General features: G+C 35.8%; 3 protein-coding genes across 7 annotated transcripts; 1 reads left to right on the top strand and 2 right to left on the bottom strand.

Moving 5' to 3' along the window:
• The first annotated feature begins 240 nt into the window (after nucleotides 1-240).
• LOC147550423 (uncharacterized) lies at nucleotides 241-4,442 on the top strand. 2 transcript variants are annotated; one of them, XM_086665514.1, is made up of 7 exons: nucleotides 241-675; nucleotides 769-814; nucleotides 1,208-1,319; nucleotides 1,658-2,329; nucleotides 2,851-2,962; nucleotides 3,477-3,525; nucleotides 4,127-4,442. In XM_086665514.1, the coding sequence occupies exons 3-6, from the start codon at nucleotides 1,209-1,211 to the stop codon at nucleotides 3,500-3,502; spliced, it is 921 nt and encodes a 306-aa protein (XP_086521640.1). In that variant the 5' UTR covers nucleotides 241-675; nucleotides 769-814; nucleotide 1,208; the 3' UTR covers nucleotides 3,503-3,525; nucleotides 4,127-4,442. The 2 variants fall into 2 exon arrangements, with proteins under 2 accessions (XP_086521640.1, XP_086521639.1); XM_086665513.1 differs by having other exon boundaries at nucleotides 343-814.
• Nucleotides 4,443-4,544: 102 nt separating this feature from the next.
• Nucleotides 4,545-8,685, bottom strand: LOC147550422 (26S proteasome non-ATPase regulatory subunit 8 homolog A-like). 2 transcript variants are annotated; one of them, XM_086665516.1, is made up of 6 exons: nucleotides 8,347-8,685; nucleotides 7,990-8,068; nucleotides 6,827-6,929; nucleotides 5,819-6,082; nucleotides 5,246-5,357; nucleotides 4,545-4,968 (listed from the first exon to the last, which is right to left on the bottom strand). In XM_086665516.1, exons 1-6 carry the CDS (start codon nucleotides 8,449-8,451, stop codon nucleotides 4,828-4,830), a joined length of 804 nt encoding a protein of 267 aa, XP_086521642.1. In that variant the 5' UTR covers nucleotides 8,452-8,685; the 3' UTR covers nucleotides 4,545-4,827. The 2 variants fall into 2 exon arrangements, with proteins under 2 accessions (XP_086521642.1, XP_086521641.1); XM_086665515.1 differs by having other exon boundaries at nucleotides 5,819-6,089; nucleotides 6,828-6,929.
• Nucleotides 8,686-10,077: 1,392 nt separating this feature from the next.
• Nucleotides 10,078-12,746, bottom strand: LOC147550421 (uncharacterized). 3 transcript variants are annotated; one of them, XM_086671871.1, is made up of 2 exons: nucleotides 12,630-12,746; nucleotides 10,078-11,335 (listed from the first exon to the last, which is right to left on the bottom strand). In XM_086671871.1, exon 2 carries the CDS (start codon nucleotides 11,281-11,283, stop codon nucleotides 10,156-10,158), a length of 1,128 nt encoding a protein of 375 aa, XP_086527997.1. In that variant the 5' UTR covers nucleotides 11,284-11,335; nucleotides 12,630-12,746; the 3' UTR covers nucleotides 10,078-10,155. The 3 variants fall into 3 exon arrangements, with proteins under 3 accessions (XP_086527997.1, XP_086527998.1, XP_086527999.1); XM_086671872.1 differs by having other exon boundaries at nucleotides 10,078-11,349; nucleotides 12,630-12,717; XM_086671873.1 differs by having other exon boundaries at nucleotides 10,078-11,507; nucleotides 11,854-12,657.
• Nucleotides 12,747-15,020: the final 2,274 nt, after the last annotated feature.

Here is a 15,020-nt window from a genome sequence, read left to right as displayed (position 1 = left end):
TAACAATAAATTTCGTAACATTTGATTCATACAAGTGTCCGTGCCCTAGGGCACGGGATATACCCTAGTAACCTATAATTGTAGTGGAACTCTCAAAAGAAGTAAACAAATAATACTCCAGAATGGAAAAAGGTGGAGAACAAGAAAGACAAAAGACTTTGGGTGGAGAGGCCACTAAAAAGGGCCAAATTCACAACCACAAAAACCGTATAAATTAAACGAAAAATTGATGATAAACCAGATTTTTTTTTGATCTATCATAAACCAGATGATCAAACCAAAATTTCTTTGGAAAATATTTGTTTATAAATTTAGTCGGTCCGCAGAAAACCTTTTTTTTTTGTTGATGAAGAGTCCGCCGAGAACCTAATAAAATAGGCTAATAAAACGAGCCATAATAATAATAAAATTTTGGAAATATTAAATTGATAAATATCGAGTTGGAAGAGGGACCCAAAGAAAAGGTTGTTGACAGCCCCAAGTAATAATAAAAAACAATGGCAGCTACAACAGCAAAGAATATAGAGAGAGAGAGAGAGAGAAACAGAAGTTCAGAACAAGAAGAAAGAAGAAGAGGGTTTGGATTACTTAAACGTCTCTTCTTCTCTTTTTCTTTGGCTTCTCTTCAACTTCATTCTCTTTACTCAAAAACCTAATTCTCTTACTAACAAAAGGGTGGGTTTTATTTTATTCATTTTTTTCTTCAATTTTTGTTGCCTTGTAAAGAAATGATGGCTGTCGCTAACAGTTTTGATCTCTGGCAAAAAGATGTCTTCTTCTCTGCTGCTGAAGAAGTCCAGAGCTCTGCCGACATGTATGTATTTCTCTCTCTCTCTCTCTAGATTTGGTGATCTGGGTTGTGACAATTTAGGGTTAAATCGTCGCTATTCCCTTGTTTTTTTTTCATTTTTTCATAACAATTTATTTTGATGATTCTTTTAGTTTCTCTGATTGTCAATCTCGTTTTAGGGGTTTGTTTGTTATTAGTAAAGGTTCTAATTTTAATTGAATGGTTGTTTCAGCTAGGGTTTTTCTGGGTATAGGTAATTTAGGTTTCTCTATTGGAAAATTTACTTTTTTTGATGTTTCTGCTTATAGTTATATAAATTTGCTTGATAAATTATGGGTATATCCAGTTGATTAAATGATTAGGTTTCTCTTTAAAATTGAATTGTATAGTTGCTAAACTTTCAATTGGGTTGTACAGAATGGAATCAATTTACAGAACATGGGTAAGAGAGAGAAAAGGGCTAGAACTAGAAGACTCTGATGAATTGCGTAGAGAACTTCAAACTGCTCTTGGAACTGCTAAATGGCAGGTAAGTTTCTAATTTAGTCTCTCTCCCTCTCTCTAATAGTCCCACCTCACTTGGGTCAGCGGCCGAAGCCTGGCCTACCGGTGTGAGCTCAAGCTTAGTAAGTGTGCCTTTTGGGTGGCCTCGTGAAGCCTTTACCAAGAGCAAAACCTCACGCGGATGGGCTTGGGGTTTGGTGTCTAAAGTGGGGACAGATCGTTAACTGCTAAGGCTTTGGTCGTTCTCCTCTTTTACTACTTTTCTGTTCATAATAGTTGTATTGTTAGTTTGTTACCTCATATTGTTAGTCTGTTCATAATAGTTGTATGGGTAGTTCTAATTTTACGATTTCGATGAAACAGTTGGATGAATTCGAGAGAGCAGTTCGATTAAGTGATGGATGTTGTTCAGAGGACAACAAAAAGACCAGACATAAACAGTTTATTAGTGTCATAGAAGACCAAATCTCCCGAGTTGAATCGGCATTGAAGGATTATCTTACTGAAGAAAGGAACCAACCTCTTCGATGGGTAAATTTAAACGAAGAAGAACGAGATGATCTTGCTGCTTTTCTCTCCGGAACTTCTCTAGGAACCTCTCGAAGTGGAAATGATGAATTGATTAAAGGGAGATCAGAAGAAGATGGTTGCTTTTATAGTGATGCTGCCCATGAAAAAGAGATAACCGACTTTAGGAGAAATGGGTTCAAAGAGGTATTAACAATTACTAACGATTCTAAATATGTCGTAGAAGTAGAAGCAAAAGAAATGCCTGAAACCATGGAGGACACAATTTGTCAAGCAGAGAGACTAGCTGGTCAAAGTCGTTGGGGTTCACCAAATTTTGGTGCTTGGAAGATTGTAATTGCTGATGAGGATGATAGAAAGAAAACAATAGACACTACAGATGAATCAACATCAAAAGGAAAAGGATCCAAAAGTGGTTTTTGGAGGCAAAGGGGTGGGGAATATCTTCAAACCCTAGGAGGGTTATCGAGTTCTCTCGACACTAGAGGAATCAGTAGGCTTTCTCAGGTCAGAATTTATTCCTTTTTTTCGAGTTATACTGGAACATGATTCCAAGAATGACCGTTATAGGTTATTCCTTTTTCTCTCGACACTAGAGGAACCAAAACCGTTTTGTTTCTGCTGAATTTCTCTTGTCTTGAGGGTTAATTGCGATCAATAGGTGATTAAGGTGGCTTTTTGTCGTTGTTTTCAAAACTGAGGATCAGAAATCACATTTTATTTGGCTTTTGAAAACGAATTCTTTTATACAATCATGAAAACAGAATTTTTTTTTTGAAAAAGGAAAGATGTCACTTTTGTTGTCTTCAGTGAATTGCTTTTATGCGAAGTTACTTCAGTTATTCAATGGTTCCCAAATTCAAGGGTAAACACTTCTTTTTTTTTTTGTACAAATTAAGAATAACGAGAACAAAATAGTTTTTAGATTTATTCCGCTCTCTGGAAATTTGTGTTTAATGTGAGTGTCTGACAAACCTTAAATGTCCAGATACAAGCAAGGCAGATTCTAACGCATCTTCATTTTGTAGGTCTTTGGATGGTTTGGTGGCTCCCAGCGACAGTCACTTAGCCCACGGCGGATGAAGTTAAAATCTCCTGTACGAGCTACACTATTGATCCTTTTAACTATTTTCTTAATTGGTGAGTTTTTCCTCTCTTTTTGTCTGTCTTTCTTCTTACTTTGTTACTAATTTTGTTTATTTGTGGGTAAAGATTAGTACATTCAAGTCAAAATTATTAGGAAGAATTATGCACAACTCGTTTTATCTTCAAAGTTTGTTGAATCTCTAAAACTAGGACTCCACCTTCAAGTTCTTTTTATCGGGTTGGCTTTTTTATCCTATTGAAACACTCACGGTCAACTAGGTTATTCTTCGCCTGTTTCAGCTTATAAAAGTGGGCATCAGAGATCTTGCTTCTATTCTTAGGTCTTGGCTACTTTTATGTACACCCAAATACTAACAAGAGCACACAGACCTATAATTTTAACTATGCCACTTCAAAGTATGATTTAACTGGCGAGAAATGAAAATGAAAAGCATTTAGAAAGGAAAAAGGAACTAGACAAGAGGATCTTGAATAGAAAATTAGCTAATTTTAGATGTTATGATTAGGAGAACCCATGCTAAAGTTCTTCCCTGCTTTTTGTGTGCAGTGCCTTTTGTATTTTATTCAGCTTAAGGATGTCTGATAAAGAGAACAAGGTATGCCCCAATTTATTAAGTGTAGGCATAATGGGAGAAGTCTGCCTTCTTCCCTCTTTTCTTTTAGTAATATGTATGATGAATTTGTTCCTAGTTAAATAGGAATGCTAGTTTAAACCTTCTCACGCACGTAAAGGGATGACCATCACCATTTATGTGTTATGGTTTCTCGTCCCTATGAATGATTGGAGATTTGACGGTAGCGAAGCCTTTACGTGCAGAACCATACTCAGGGTGCTTCCCTAGCAAATTGATTAGAACCTTGTCAACGACTGCTAGCTCATTTGGTAGTTCATCTACTCCAAAAGGTCCGAGGTTCTATTCGCAGCGGAAGTGGAATCCATGATCTATTAGGTTTATTAAGGGTATAAAAACAACGGTGTATAGGGTAGTTTGTCTGTCCTTTAGAGGGTATCGTTAAGATGGTTGATTTCAGTTATGAGCATATTTTCATCTTTTCACATATCAATTGCCAATGAATGTAATCACGTTTTTTAAAAGTTGCCATTTATTCTGAGTCTAGTCTCTCTCCTTGTTGAGTTGGTGGGTTTTGTTTTTTCTTTTGGGGGTTATTGGATTTTGAATTCTGTTCATGATGTAGGAAGGGAACCAAATATGGAGGTCAAGGATGTTCATGACAGCAAACTCAATTCCTTCTATGTTGATGATACATGTGGGGCTGGATGTATAAGGATGATTGAGCCCTAATTGGTTCCTGGAAAGAGGCTGGAAGAGTAAAAACAAGATTTGGCTTCTCACTTCAAACTCATGTTGATCATCATGGATGTTTGTTGTATGTGGAGTCAAAAATGTCATTTTGATAGACTGGCTTCTTCTTTGTTCCCTCCTTATGTTCTCTATGCTTTTGGTCAACCTTCATCCTTGTATATCTTTAATATAATTTGACTATAATGCAATAGAAAGACTCTCTTGTTCTCTCTCCTGTTTATCAGAAGACTTGTTTTAAGATCAGACATTAACCAAGTCCATTCAAAATATGGAAAAGAAAAACATGATAATGAACAATAGATCCTGTGACCATATGAGTTCCAATTATATTTTTAAATGGTTCATATTATCCAAGAAGAGTGACATATATCAGTGTGTCTTAGTTGAAGTACCAAAGAAGCAAACTAAAACACAAGTGAACATGAATCAAACTTGATCACCAATTACCATAATGGAAATTCCCTTTTCTTAAGAATTCAGTAGACTCAGAGGTAAAGTGTCGTGGGTTTTGGTATGAAGCCTCTCAAGTAGGTCAGAAGACGCATACTTAGGTACGGAATGAGCACATTGATTTTACACAATACGCTCCAACTCTCTTGCGTAACTGAGAGTTTGATTGATGAGTTGTAGTGAAGGTATTTCCTTGCACGGCGCTGACTCTTTTGCTTTCTGAAAAACTACGACTCCGTTCTTTATCTCCCAGTCGGATCTCTCCTGCGAAATAACAATTACTATTAAATACTTTATATTTTGCCCATCCAAATGAATATTTGTTACAAGCAGGTTCCTACTCAAGGGCAAGTGTTGTATTCCGATTAGAGATGGAATAACAGTTACTTCAAGAACTCAGAGGACGTTACTTAGAAGTTGTTCTAAAGTTAATCGCCGTCTTTTATCAGTTGAAACTTCGCTGATCACGTAATAAATTACAGAAGCGGAACGAAAAATGGAAATTAGGAGCACCAAATCATGAGTTAAAACACTAAATTACCTCTGTCACATATTCAGATAGCTCTTTGTCAGAGGAGAACATCAATATTTCTTTGGCATCTTTAAGAGAAAGAGAGTCATATGCCTTCTCACTGCAACTGGCGATTTCGTCTCTACAAGGTGCAGAAGCATTTTAAGAACATCAAACTCATAGTTTATAAGGATTTTAGTTATTTGAAAATACATTTAGAATGGCCAACGTAGCTGCTAGTAGACTGCTGAGACAGTCTTCACTCTGTCTTTCGATACACAAGCAAGCAAATTCAGGGCCAAACAGGACCCGGCATCTGATTTGTCTCACCTATGGCAATAAGATCTACAAAACTCTATATAACAACCATAAAGTAATAGACTATCTCGTGTCTTCTACCAGTCATTGTTAACTTTTGAAAGAGAAAAAAGTGAAACCATTTTTTAACCATAGGTCCATAAATCATGGTTATGTTTTACCTAAAACTTATTTTAAGTTACACGAGTGCTGATGTTAGTAGCAAATTATGGTTATGTTTTTCACCTAACAATTAATGTAGTTGCGTGAAGGTCAATTCTGAATAATGAAGTTCAACCATATTACCTAACTGTTTTTGCCAGAAGATCCATGAAGTAAACATAAGTCTCATGTGGCACGGTTTGTCTGGCACTCAACACACGATTGTAAGCCCCTTCCATGAAAGACTGCTCCAACTCAACGGCATGCTTGATGCAAAGATTCTCCATAGCGCTTGGAGAGAGCAACTCTAGTTCAGTGTGGAATTCTGCAATCCTATTTTGCACCAGAAGCCTTAGAAGGTTAAGACCTAAGATTGGATACTCCTGAGGGGATGGTGGGAGACGGCTACTGTTCCAGCAATACAAAAATGATAGTAGTGAGAAGATTAAACAATTTAACACTAGAATAAAAATATTAAAGAGAGTTCCTATAATTATAGCAGTAACAAATTTGTTTTAGCTTAAAAGAACCTAAAAGCCACTATTTGACTTAGCTTTAGTTGCTTATAAGTGCATTTGGTAAAAAAGAGGTCCTGCTATTGAATGTCAGAAAGTGCTTTAGTTGGGAACAGCAGAAGCCGGTTTGCTCCGTTATCTCAGCTTTGATTTTTTTTCCTTGTTCATCATTTTCACCTACGTTTTCAAATTTAAAGCTCTGATACTCATTAACTGTTGTTATCCGTGTTTCAAATCAACCATCATTAACATCTTCAAACCATTGAATAGGTAACTCCAATATAATCTCTTGGAGGATGATTGGTAGAGAAACACCTTGCTTGGTCTATGTTGTCAAAGGCCGCCATAGATTTCTAATACTTAGGCATCATTCTTTTCTGAGGTAGCACCATAGTTCATTGACAAAAATCACTTTTGGTGTTTGGCTGTTCACGTAACTATAGAATAGAATGTACTAACATATATTTTGGTTTAAATGACTAAGTATCATGTACAATCTTATATCAAATAGCCACATTTACTAATATGAGATGTAATTTGACCTACATAACAAGCATCCTACCCTGACATACGTATGATGTTTCAGATATGGTGAGCTTAGCATATATATATGCCATCGGCGTTAAGACGTACTTACCCTATATCTGTATAATAAGGTTTCAACTGAAAGAAATCCCTCTCAAATGCATCTTGATCTTCTGCCTTCACACTAAGAACGACTGCATGCTCATAAATATCCCCTGAATATATATTTAAAACAGTTTGAAATGGTTCTGATTAGCAAAAATTACTGTAGTGCTTTATAAACCTTATCAGAGGAAAATACTCTTATGATAGTTATGGATAGCTCATAAGAATTAAACATAGAATGGTCCGAGACCGGACGTAAACAGTCGAAGGAAAAAAAATTAGCTGCCTAATAGGACATAAGTACATAACATAGTACAAAGATAACATAGGACATGCACGACCATGGATATGCATACTGCTGCAAAACATTGAATATGGCTACTCCAATATGCAAGAGCTTGGAATTGCTTTCAGGCATCCTACTCCGATACCTAACCAGCAGAAACTGGATTGCATTTTTCAGTTTTCAGTTTTCAATTGCCTATAACTATTTATAAGACCATAGTGTTTGGTTTCTGGCTGCAACACAAAATGAAATCCAGATCTAAGTAGTCAATATTGAATTCATTTGCATATCTGGTGGGGGCAATACAATTTAACAATATCTTGGAGATATATCGGCTATATATATTGTGATATAAACTACATAGATTCCAAAAGAAAGAATTAGAGGAATAATACCATATGGAAACCCGTCAAAAGTCAACCATCTACGCTCTGATTGACACAACATCTAATCAACTAACTACTTTCTAGCAAAGGTATAAGACGAACCCCCAACCTCACTAGCCGAATCCGTCAGATGTGTGCCTCATCAACATTCAACATTGTGGTTGGAAACAAATCCAGGGAGAGAGGAGAAACAACTAGAAAACTTTTTTGTGTCAAAAGGGTTAGTTGTTAATAATAAACAGAACAATATTTAGATCCAATAATCCAAGTTCGATCATTTCTCTAGTAAATATCCCATCTCCCTCGACCTACTAAGTCCTAAGAAGCAATCAAAATAAAAATGCAGGAATTCTAATTCATGACGATCTATACTTCTATAATAGAAGATGGTTTCAATAACATCGATATTTTAATCAACTAACCCCTCCATATAATAGAAGATGGGGATAATCAAGAGCTAAAATTTAAATGAATAGAATTAACTAAATAAGAACATACTTGCTATTGTCAATTCATGGACAGCATTAGGTGATCCTTCCAACAATGGTGGAAGACTTTTAAATCCTGTCAACATTACCTAAAAAGAAAATCAAAAACATCATAAAACCTTAGTTTGGGTACATCATAAGAATATCAATAACTCAAATTTCCAACAAAAACTTATTCTACACCCACGAATTAACCTTTTCAAAACTAAAGATATCCTTTTTGAATTTGAATAGTACCCTCAACAAAATTCTAAGTAAAAAACAACCAGATTCATAGTGACATACAAGTGACCCCAGATTCCAGAATTATCATTGACACTAAAGAAACTAATCAGAGAATTAGGGCTTTTGAAGAAGGGGAGTATACCTTGAGTTGCGAGAGAAAACTAGTGCAAGTATCAAGATCATTCCTGATATAAGCAGCCTTGAAACGTTCAAATAGCTGAGATACCTCTGTAAGTTTGGGATCCATCTTCTCACTCCTCTCTTTCTCTCTCTCTCTCTCTCTCTAAAATCAAAAGTGAAGAGGAACCAGGAAGTTGTTTGCTTGGTGGATTGGAAAGCAAGTAACCAGGGGAGTGAGAAGTTTGAGAACCGGATTCGAGATTGCACCGGGTCTTTGGTCAATAACTCTCTGGAATAGTCACTGTGCAAGAGCTGGCCCAATAATTCTCTGGAACCGGATTCGAGATTACTACTGCCTAGGCCTAGGGCGAAACTAAATGGCCGAAAGCCCGACGAGTTAAATGGCCTAAAGCCCACATGAACTATTTTATTTATACCCAAATTCGATATTTCTAGAGTTGCACTTCCATGAAATCGAACTTGGGACCTCCGCATTGCGAACTAGATGCATTTATCAGTTGTTGTCAATTTTAAAGTGTTAGATTGGCTTTGTATGAATGTCAAATTTTCTTCAAGAAGTTTGGTATATTTCGTGTTTGGCTGTGGGAGGATCTTTTTTCTTATGTTTTATGGAAGGTTACGCTCCCGGTGGGGGGAGTCCCTATTAAATTTACTGCAACGTCTATAACTACACATCTAATGAGAATCACACATCAAACTTCTGAGTTACAGAGTAGTGTCACTACAACTAAAAGTAGTATACAACTATCTTCTCTGCAATTGACCAAATTTTATGAGTTTTTCTTCAAACACAAAAGAAACTGTACAATGTTTTCTTCTTTGTAATTGACCAAAATTTTATGAGTTTTCCTTCAAACACAAGAGAAACTGTACGATATGTCTTCTTAAGATTCTATTTCCAATATGTTTATGTAGTCTATTTTCTCTAACTCTATAACGAAAAGTGATAAACTGTACGATATGTCTTCTTAAGATTCTGTTTCCAATATGTTTATGTAGTCTATTTTCTCCATCTCTATAACGAAAAGTGATAGCATGCATGAAAAGTTGGACTGAAATCTCTCCAAAATCAGAGATGCACGATCAGATTTCGCCAACCAATCAGGAGACAAAGACAATGGTCCAAATTCGCTTCGAATTTTGGCCATACTTCGAGCCACCTTATTGTGAAAATAGCCTCACATGGAATAAGGGTAATTTAGTAACCAAGATTATACGTCTTATCCGCTAATCTGCTAATTGGTTTTGAGTTGGATGACCTCAAAACTTAACATGTTACGAAAGGTCGAAAGCTAGACCCAAACATGATAGATTTAAAAGTCGCATGTATTATACATCATCCGAAAAGAAACACGTATTAGCCTCAAAGAACGCCACACGAGAAAGGACGTGAAAAGTAGTTCCACATAGGAGAAGTGTGATCTGGTAACCGCAAATATAATGTCAAAGTCTTCTCTACCCAATTAGCAATTGGTTTTGAGCTAGATGACCACAAACTTAATACTTACCATAATTGCTCGATTATTTGGTAATCTTTCTCCCTCTTCCCCTTGTTTCTCCATCAAATTAATATAGTACGGAAGGAGTCGATTATGAGATGTTTTATTCTTCGTAGTCCTTTCATTATTTTCTAAACCCTAGGTTATTATTTCATATTTTATGTAATGATGTAGAGATGGTATAATAGCATACTACCAAATCCCACTGTTACCATGAAAAAAAACAGCTATTGTGAATAGGAAGGAAAGGGAAGACACAGTAATATAATCCAAGGGTACAACAACAAAATACATCCATGTTTTCTTAAATTCTAAGGGCAACACAATTGATTTACTTTAATGAATAGCAAAAAGAAACACACAAATATTATGTCAAATGCCAACTGAGAGGAAAAAGATAAGCTTAGAATGAAAACAACTAGAACATGAGGAAGCATCCAAGCAACATTCTTCACTAACTTGCTGTAATTGGAACTATACCTAGAGGGATCAGTTACACTCATGAACTCATAGGCAGTCTCATCGACTTGATATTCCACAATTTCAACGGACGTTAGAGAAGAACCCTCATCAGAACTCGAACCATCATAGCTAAAACGATTCCTTGTCTCACTGATGCTTGACCTTCTTCGCTTTCTCAATGCCTTAAATATATCAAATACCTGAGACAAGATAAACGAGGTCCACCAGTTAGCATCATTGGCACAGAAGTTCTGGTTTTCATCTTGTGTTTCATCTTCTTCTCCATACTCAATAACATAGTCCCCCACATCTTCTTCTCCATACTCAAGAACATAGTCCCTCACACTTTCTTCTCCATACTCAAGAACATAGTCCCCCACCAATACCCCATGGGGAACCTCTGAATTGATCGAACTCAAAACGTCAACAATCTCAGAGGACTCTTGGAAGTTATCCCAATCAAGTTGTCTACAGGGGTCTATCTTAGATTGTTGAACATGAGAGTGTTCAAGCTTGGAGTGGTCCTGGAGTTCAGAGTAGTTTCCCTCAAATGTACATTTTTCTTGTTCGCAGAATCGTGATTTTTCGTTCAGATATACACGGACGTTGTCAACAACTACCCACTCAGTAACTTTCCCTCTACATAACGGACAAACGAGATGCTGCTTTTCTTCTGATTCAATGGGATCAATTATTTCCCCTGATGTTGCATCTGACATTGAAGGATCATTACCAGTTTCTAAAGCACCGAATGCATTTTTAAAGCGATCGAGACAGTTTGATTGTGTGTGGTCAGTGTCACACATGAACGGCCGACAACCTTTCTCGTAAGATGTGCACAGGAGGAGGACTCCATTGTGAGGGTATTCCAAACATATGGGGCAAGTTATATATTCCAAACTGGGTAGTAAATGAAAAACTTCAATCTTGGAGGAGTTGGTCTCGAACTTGCTCCTGTGAGAAGTATCGGATTCCATTAAGAATTTTACTACACAGATGGTCTAGAGTGAGGTGTCCAAAATACCCGACCTGCACATAATAAACTAGTCAAGAAGTTAGTTGAGAAATATAGAGAGAAAGCTATGCTCAATATAGAGAGACCCACCACTGTGGAGTAAGTCTAGAAAACAACATGACATCAAGCTCATAGCAGAAAAGGTCAAAGGATCTGAGGATTGCATGTATAATAGATTTATATGAACTAAGAGCAAGAAGACCGATGTAAAAAAATATTATTACTCCTACGTGTTTGATCTCACTCTCACCAACTATTTTTCGTTTTTCTAACCACATATCTTCTCATTTTGTTAAGGAAAACGAATGCATTTCTTCATGAGGTTCTTTTGCGTGGAGAAAATGAAAAATGCATAACTTGCCAATATAAATTTCAAATGCCTAATCTTGAGAAAAAAATGCACAACTTGCCAATATATATGTAGAAATCTTGAGAAAAAATGAAATAAAAAGTCGCGACGTAGTTTCATGCTTTGTCAAACATCCACAAAGGTGGTGCTCGAAAGTCGCTTGTGTAACTCATTTCCAAGAACTCGAATTACTCTAATGGCACAAAGCTTTAATACCGCCTAGGCTCGATGAGCTACAATTTCTACAGCATCGGCATAAAATTACGATCATATTTTAACTACTGAAATTGGAAGGAAAGAACATTCAAAAGCATTCAAGATTCTCAAACATGATTTAATATGTCTATTTGTATATCAAAAGAGAGATTAGTTCCTAATTTTTATGAAATATAAGGACATTATCCATTTCAAGTATCATCTCAAAATTGGATATCTTTTACCTTCCTAGTACAATAGCTTCACTAAAAGTATAATTCGAGTCGCCCCAAACCCAAACCCAAACCCAAACCCATTGCGCTGAGATATTCCTTCAAACAAAATATCATTAGTAAACATTTAATCGATGGATTATATAGAACATTTACCATTACTATCAATTTTCAAAGATATTACCAGCAGACCAATGAAATTATCTCCAAAGCCAACTACAAATCAAAACCAGGAAACCTTATAGAATGTATTGGATCAAACCCTAAAAAGTTCACAATTAAAATTCTCAAACCTCAAGCTAGAAATAAAAAAATTAGTATTTCATAATACAAACTATACAAAAGATAAAACCCTAATTCAATTAGAGATTTCCTAATGAGACTAAACATAAAAAGGAATTCATTTGAATTATGTCCATTGACAACAAATGACCCAATAATGTATTGAAAGGAAAAGTAGAGAGAGAAAGTATGAATTTTTCGATCAAATTTGAATTTTAGAAGGAATTGTACCAAACGTTAACCAAATACCTGTAAAAAAAATCTTCTTCCGAGAGTCGAACTGACGGAGAAAAATGAACCCCTTCAAGAGAGAGAGAGAGAGAGGAGAAGAACAAATGAAAGAGAAGTTTTAATGGTAACGTGATCTTTTAGGCCGCTCAATTTGGGGAAATAAGAATGTTGTGCCGGGGGCAAACACTTTATATTCCATTTTGGCCCCCTAAAGATGACCAACTGACCAAAATGGCACCCTAAAGATGACCAGCTTCCAATATGGCCCCCTTTTTCATTTTTCCGTCTTTTTCTCTGTTAGACGTTAGTGAATTGACAATTTTTTGCCAGTAATGCCCCTGCCCGTATCTACCCCAAATTTTGGATGACGAGAATATTTATGGTCATAGGTTGTCCCATCAATTCAAATCAAGTTTACTTTAAAATTTGATACCCAAAATATAATCCTGATCGAATACCACCTTCAACTACTCACCATAAATACCCCCAAAATATCCATTAAAACCACCAGAAACTTTGAGAAAGAAACTTGTCTGTTTGCTTTGATTTCAATTTTTTGTGTTGGGACTTTTTTTCGCCCATACTTGTTTCCTTTCTTTGTTCATCTTCACCATTATTAATCTGTAAAAACAAGAGTTTAGTGAGAGAATTTTGCGTGTGGTTGGGTGGGTTATCATTATGATGGGATGAATGTATTAATAAACAATTTGTTACTGCAATGAGAGAACCCATTTAAGATTTTGGTAAGAATATCAATTTCGATATTTAGAAATTTTTAGTTGCTTAAATTTAGTATTTCGAATAGGAAATAATTGGTTTGGGTTGAGACAAAGATAATTGATTATGATACAACTCAAAGAAGATTTTCAAATATATATGAGAGAGAGAGGGTTTAGAGAGAGAAAATCAAGATGTGTGAGAGAAGAGAAGGGAGAGAGAAAAAGAGAAATTTAGTATTGATTTTGAATAGAAAATAATTAGCTTGGTTGAGATAAAGATAATTAATTATGATACAACTCAAAGAAGATGTTCAAATATATATGAGAGAGAGAGGGTATAATGTTTAGGGGGGTAGGAGTCATGATTTTTACTTCTATATCTTGTTATCTTATTACAGTTAAGTCAAATTGGTTCTTACATCTAGTTGATTTTATGGCAGACATGGAAGTCTATATGTTGATTAATAAATCTTCTACTAAATTCCGCCTTTCCTTCTCACCAAGGTCTCTCTTAAACCTAACTCCAACTATTGAATAAAATAACTAGATATAGAGAGAGAAAATCAAGATGTGTGAGAGAAGAGAGATAAGTTTGCTTATTCTAAATCCAATTAAAGTGTTAGTATGGTATATCATGTGGTAATGGGTTTGGTTGAAATAATTAATTAGGATACATTCCCAGGTACTTTTGCTTGTTTATGAACCCAAAGTAAAATTGATTTCTTTAACAAAAGTAAAATAAAACTGATTTGACAACTTTGGGACCTTAAAGATTTTAAATGTGTCCTCAAAGATATGTGTAGATAGGGGCAGGGGTAAATCTGTTAAGAAATTGACAGCTCGCTAACGTCTAACGGAGTAAAAGACGGAAAGATGAAAAAGGGGGCTATATTGGAAGTTGGTCATCTTTAGGGGGCCATTTTGGTTAGTTGGTCATCTTTAGGGGGCAAAAATTGAATTAACCCTAAAAATAATTGGTCAATCTTAGTTAACCAACACTTGGGCTACCAATTGTTGACAAAAACTCCACAGAGTCCTAGAGGTCTCAGGTTCGAATCCCAGAGAAGGTGGAATATTTGGTTATTTGAATTGGGATTATGAGGGTATAAATAATGTTGTTGGGCTTCAGGCCATTGTCTTGTTGGGCTATAGGCCCGGTCATGTTAGTGTTTGAGTGAACGGTTATCGAGCTTATCACATTTATGATGTATCAGATGCCAAATATCACGACGTACGTAGATCGTAGTCGTCTTCCAACAAAAAAAAATTCTAGTTGTTAGAGAAAAAAGAAATTGTGTACACCAGTCGGCAAGAGTCGTCAATAAACTGTCATTGTTGGCGACTTTAAGTATTTATTTTTTGCAAATCTTTCTCTCTTATTCCTCTTTTTACGACCACCACCTCCCGACCACCACCATCATCACTTCTCTCTCTCTCCATTTAAGTGTGAAGGCAAATGTTACAGATATAATTTAATTTTTTTTAGTTCAACAAATAAAAAATAATTTTTTATTTTATTTTGTTGAAAGTTACAGATATAAGTTGGTGTTCAATCCATGAGTAATAGGTGTTTACTTTTGGAATTGAATAGAAATTTTAGTGCAGGAACTTGTGATCTAATAAATCACAAATTTATGAAATTAATCAACAAATGAAATTTAATAAATACATGAAACAAGCATGTGGAATT

Source organism: Eschscholzia californica, unplaced genomic scaffold, assembly GCF_041429995.1.
Source record: "Eschscholzia californica isolate CP2 unplaced genomic scaffold, dmEscCali1.0.p SCAF_3, whole genome shotgun sequence".
NCBI lineage: Eukaryota > Viridiplantae > Streptophyta > Magnoliopsida > Ranunculales > Papaveraceae > Eschscholzia > Eschscholzia californica.
Note: the sequence above shows the minus strand (reverse complement) of the source record. Positions and strands in the feature narration are given on the sequence as shown.

Coding starts and splice junctions, on each gene's coding strand:
- LOC147550423 (XM_086665513.1), top strand. CDS start 729: ATGATGGCTGTCGCTAACAGTTTTGATCTCTGGCAAAAAGATGTCTTC. Junction 2,330..2,850: donor GAATCAGTAGGCTTTCTCAG/GTCAGAATTTAT, acceptor TTCATTTTGTAG/GTCTTTGGATGGTTTGGTGG. Junction 2,963..3,476: donor TTTAACTATTTTCTTAATTG/GTGAGTTTTTCC, acceptor TTTTGTGTGCAG/TGCCTTTTGTATTTTATTCA.
- LOC147550422 (XM_086665515.1), bottom strand. CDS start 8,451: ATGGATCCCAAACTTACAGAGGTATCTCAGCTATTTGAACGTTTCAAG. Junction 6,090..6,827: donor ACCTTATTATACAGATATAG/GGTAAGTACGTC, acceptor TTTTGTATTGCT/GGAACAGTAGCCGTCTCCCA. Junction 4,969..5,245: donor TATCTGAATATGTGACAGAG/GTAATTTAGTGT, acceptor GTTATTTCGCAG/GAGAGATCCGACTGGGAGAT.
- LOC147550421 (XM_086671871.1), bottom strand. CDS start 11,283: ATGGAATCCGATACTTCTCACAGGAGCAAGTTCGAGACCAACTCCTCC.